The 5,298-nt window shown below is 40.3% G+C and overlaps 1 protein-coding gene across 1 annotated transcript; it reads left to right on the top strand.

The window, feature by feature from the left end:
- The first annotated feature begins 628 nt into the window (after positions 1-628).
- LOC121963512 (phosphatidylinositol 4,5-bisphosphate 3-kinase catalytic subunit gamma isoform-like) lies at positions 629-4,959 on the top strand. Its single transcript, XM_042513798.1, has 3 exons — positions 629-957; positions 3,000-4,136; positions 4,926-4,959. The coding sequence occupies exons 1-3, from the start codon at positions 721-723 to the stop codon at positions 4,950-4,952; spliced, it is 1,401 nt and encodes a 466-aa protein (XP_042369732.1). The 5' UTR covers positions 629-720; the 3' UTR covers positions 4,953-4,959.
- The last annotated feature ends 339 nt before the right edge of the window (positions 4,960-5,298 follow it).

Here is a 5,298-nt window from a genome sequence, read left to right on the forward strand (position 1 = left end):
TGGTTCTGAGACCTGGATTTACATCAGCTCATGAGGTAAATATAAAGTGACTGGCAGTGATAAGCACCACTTAATAACCTGCCCTGATACATTATGACACATGTGTGCAAAGACCCACTTGAATATCAGTAACTGCACCTTTGAATTAAAGATAGGTGAATTAAAGGTGATTTCATAATCCTCTCTACAGTGCATTCACAGAGTTACAAGCCAAACAACCCAAACAGGTTGGGTGTATTCCTGTAAGTCATTAGCACTGCTCCCTTTCGACTTGTTTGATAATTAACACTTTCCTTTCTGTTATTGTCACCATATTTTTGAGCGCATAACAAATGTTGACTGGTAAACCAAGACATTTCATATTTCATATTGCATTTGTGTTAAAATATAACAGTGTAAAAGTTCTATCTACCCAGGCCCAGAAATGTGATAATGCCTGAAAAGGTTATTTTCATTTGTTACCTAATTGCAAAAAGGGAACAAGGAAGTCAGCTCCTTCACAGTGTCAGTAAATGCTTTGTTAGCATCTATCTCTAAACTAGTTTTCATAAAAGAATGAGGAAGTGCTGCGGACAAACACAAAAAGGGAACACACAGTCTCACCCAGTCAAACAGGTACAGACTTGAGCACACTCCACCTGAGGATCTTAAGAGAGCACCACTCAATGTCTGAGTTTTAAAAAACATATTTTATCTCAGGATTTGCTCTCCTAAATATCGATGGATCCCACAGTGCTGCTGAATCGGGCTGTCGCCTCACATGCTGACCTTCTGTTGGGGACGACAACTCAGAGCTGCTCTGAGAACAACCTGAGGTTTATCTGTGAGCTGCAGCCTGGTCCCCCACAGGAGTCCGTTGATGAGGATTACAATGTCAATATGGATTGCGAGTCAGTCTCAGTCATCCTCCCTGCGCAGTGCAGTGTCTACCAGCTGCGGCTACGCATCTGTATGCAGGTAGGCAAATCTCTATTGGAGGGGTTAATGTTTTAAAAGTTGACCTCTTTCAGGGTTTTTTTTTTTTTTTTTTTTTGCATTTAATTCTATATATAAAAATTCATAGCTGGTCTTTGCAATGGGTACACGCTAGAACACTTTGAATATTGAATATTTCCTGAGGCACAGATATTGACCTTTTGTTCAGGTGTTCCTAGTGGAAATTGTTGGGAACTAGGAAGGGGGAGTAGGACCAGGAACAGTCCTTATATTGCCATTGATGGAGATGTTGGTTGGTGGAAACCTGGGTTTGATTTCTTTCAAAAACATCGGGAGAAGGCAATAAGCAATTTAACAAGACATTTGAAAAAAGAGTGAGAAATTAGTGGGAAAAAAAGTCACAACAAAATGACCTGAAAACAAAGTGGTTTTTTTTCCCATAGACTGTTTCAAATAATAGACCTGTCGTGAATGTGAAGCAGGTGGACCCAAATGCAAAAGACTGCAGGCAGCAGGCACACAACAGATCACTTTGTTTACATCTACTGATCATCACAAAATCAAATCAAGGATCCAACAATGACTGATCTGAAAAACCAGAACAGAAGTAGGAACTAGACTGATGAGTGATAAAGATGCAGAAGAACAGCCATGTGCTGATTGGCTGGGAGAATGAGGCTGTGACAGGACAGGTGTGTACATGGGTTAAGGAGGGAAAGGCAGTACAGGAACACAGGAGGGGAAAAACAGTTAACTGAAACTCAAAAAAAAAAATCTTTTAGTAAAAACAAAGACAGACTAACTAATGAAGGCAACTAAAATTATTGGTCCAGCCTCTCCAAAAGCTTGAAAGAATCTGGACACAGCATACTGTGATAGGATATAGCTAGCCATTTGTTTTTCTTGTTTTGTGGTTTTTTTTGCCAAAAGTGACTAAATTTGTGTGAAAGTGTGGAGCTTTGGAGGAGTGAGTGGTGGATCAGACTGAGAAGCCTGTCGCTCTGAGAGACCCGCTTTTAGTTATACATAACTTCAAGCCTTAATCAAATGTAAATGGGGAAGTTGTAAAAACAAATCACCCCCTGTATGTTGCGAACTGGGAAATAAGTTATGGTGACTAAAACAGTTTTTTTTTCATTTGGCTGTATACATGTCAGTTTTAATGTGGGACTCTTCGAGGATTGACAGACTTTTGGAATCAGCCCCAAGTGGCTAATCAAGCAACAGTAGTTTTAAGCACCTAAGTGTTGGCTTCACCATGCTCATGCCATGTTACCTTGACTTTGTGAGGACAACTCTTTGCATGCCTCCACAGAAAAGGGAAGCATATTGAATTATTAATTGACTGAATTGTTAAACAACAGCAAAACTATCAAAACATCTGTTCAGAAACTCACATTTTGTGCAGTATTACCCAATCCATTTATCCAGGTGTATGCCATACTTCCCAAACACATGCATTTTCACTAAAACAGTAGTATTGAGTTTTTACACATACATACATATAGTACTTGAATTATTAGTTACATTCCACAATTGTTTCCAGCTTTTGTGTGGAGTGTCTTGAAAGTTGGTATAGTTATTCATGGTGCCCAGGGGATGAATCTTAATGACCTTAGTGATCCTCTGACTTTTCCTCTATCGACACCATGAGGTTTTTGGTTTTTAGTGAAATATATTAATAAAATCTATTAACTATTAACTGAATTTCTGTGAAATTTGGTACATAAATTCTTGTCCTTCTCAAGATTAATTGTAATAACTTTGTTGACTTTTTATTTAATTCATTACCAGGTCAATTGATTTGGCAGATACTATGGTGTCTCTCAAAATATCTGCAAAACTAAAGACTTCCCCACAGCATGTTCAACTAAGAAGTTATCATCATAAGCATATTAGCATGCTGACAGTAGCATTTAGCTTAAAGCACATCTGTGCGTTATGTTACGTGCAGTTTATGATAAAACCTCACAGGGTGGATACTGTAGCTGTAGACTTTTAGTTTAAATATAAAATGAAGTTGCAAACATCAAAGTTTTTCCAATATTTGTCTCTGCTTTCAGGCACAAGAACAAAACTGCCACCCAGACCCACTTGCAATACTGGATCCAGAGAAATACACTCTGCTATATGCCAGGGGGGAAGACTGGTATGAGGCCTACGATGACTGTCAGGTTATCAGGACGCTTGACATTTCATGGTCATGTGACGACTCTGGGCGTCTGTTGGCGCACATGGTGGTAAAACCACTTGTGGTAGTTGATTCAGAGGAGAGGAAGAAACAGCAGCAGTGTCTGGCTTACCTGATTGGACACGACCTGGAGAAAGAAGCGCCTGACAGGCTCGGTGAGCTCACATTCACCCGCAGGAAACTGGCATCTCCTAGGAGGCAAGAACTGAGGCATCGGAATGATGTGTTGTACGCTACAGAGCCTTGGATCACACACGCCCCCATTTCAACTGACCTGCAGGACCAGATAAACAGGAAGCTCCCTGTAGCCCTCCATTACATGAACAAGATCAGCTTCAGCATACAGGTGGATTTTAGCACAACTCCAAATCTTCTTCTGAAGGTTTTTAAAAGGGTGATGGCAGACGAGAAGGTTGATTATGACACTTCGGAAAAATTGGTGTTGAAGGTCACCGGGAGAGAGGAGTTTTTATCTGGAGATTTCCCCCTGAGCAATTTCCTCTGGGTTCGACAGTGCATGAAAACCATTCAAGACCTCCACCTCTCTGTGGTCCCCGTGTCGCAGCTCGCCGATGAGTCCGTCAAGTTTGTGGACTGGCCCCTGGTCGATGATTCCAGTGGCGAGTTCAGCTCCCATGATGATCTTCGCCTTGACGGGAAGGATTTGGACGATATCTTTATGATCTCCTTGTGGGACTGCAACAGAAGACTCCGAGTGAAATTGCTTGGCTTTGACATCCCAAAACTTCCAAGCAAATGCCCTCAGTGTGTTTATGTTACAGCATCCATACTCTACGGTAACAAGGTTCTCTCTTCAGTGTCCTCAGCTCCAAAGGCGTTCGCAGATGAAGTGCTGTGGAATGAGTGGCTGGACTTCGATGTTATTCTCAGGGATCTGCCACGTGGAGCCAAGTTGGGTTTCACTATTAATTCAAGTGGTGGTGACAATTCCCCAGACCGTAAGCCCTCAGTCAACAAAACATCAGACCTGCAGAAAAGGAAGGGGAAGGTGCTCTACTTTGTTAATCTTCTCCTCATTGATCACAGGTCAGGTTTTTAATATCAATTACAACTTTTTAATGTAAAAGTATTCTTCCCAAAGCAGTTGCAAGCAGAGATTTTTGTGTTAAACGTGTTAAAATTTGGTACACACATTTCTGTATGGGCCTTCTTGAGATTAACTTTAAAAGTTTCTGTTTTCAAGAATTTCAGTCCCGCAGCAAAGTTCAGCATGGACGCTGCTTTTGAAGTTCCTGAAGAGCTTTCATAGAATTCCCTGCATCAGCACTCAGAAAGCTGAATGTGCTTGGAAACTTTGTAGCATTGTGAAGGGAAACAACATAGAACTATACATCATTAACTATTCTCAAATGCATCTTATTTCTCCTAATTCTTAACTGTTTCTGGTCCCTTGACACTTTGAATGCCCACAATGCTGTGGATATGAATATGTATTTTTGTCTATTATGTCACGGCCAGTTTCTGCATTTTGAGGTTGACATGACATTGCCTCACAAAAAAAATCCAGGTCCAACGTGTGTGCATGTATACGCCCCTTTACAAGATTAGAATTTTCATGTGATTACATAACAAAATTAGATACTCTATCAATGTATTTCTCCCGAAAGTTGATTTATGCATTGTCATCCTACACATGCTAAACTAATATCCAAATATATTTTTTAAGTGGGGCTTCTTCCCCTTTCTTCCCCTATATACTGAACATATAAATGACTTCCATTAATTCACAATAGACGCAAGCATAAAAATACTTACTTTACTTTATTCTTTATTTCAGACCCAGTGGGATCCATATCACAGTTAAAAAGAAGAAGGGAAAAAACAAACAAACAAACAAACAAACAAAAAACAAACAAAAAAACCCCAGTAAGCCACAAAAACAAACAAACAAAAAACAACAACAAAACAAAAACAGAGCCTTCCACAATGTTCAGTGTCTAACATACAGACAAGTTCGCCAATGGTTCCACAGTCTGGAACAAAATCTCACAGAACTGCGTACAGGGTTAGTCAAAACAGCGATTGTGTCATTTTCTGACTCAGATGCCCTACACATAAATCTTTACATCAGGTTACGTAAAACGTAAAAACAGCAGAACAGGTAGGTACCCCGACACTGACAAACATATGGCTTGCACTGGAGCTTCTTG

The sequence above is a fragment of the Plectropomus leopardus genome, unplaced genomic scaffold (assembly GCF_008729295.1).
Source record: "Plectropomus leopardus isolate mb unplaced genomic scaffold, YSFRI_Pleo_2.0 unplaced_scaffold11509, whole genome shotgun sequence".
Classification (NCBI taxonomy): domain Eukaryota; kingdom Metazoa; phylum Chordata; class Actinopteri; order Perciformes; family Serranidae; genus Plectropomus; species Plectropomus leopardus.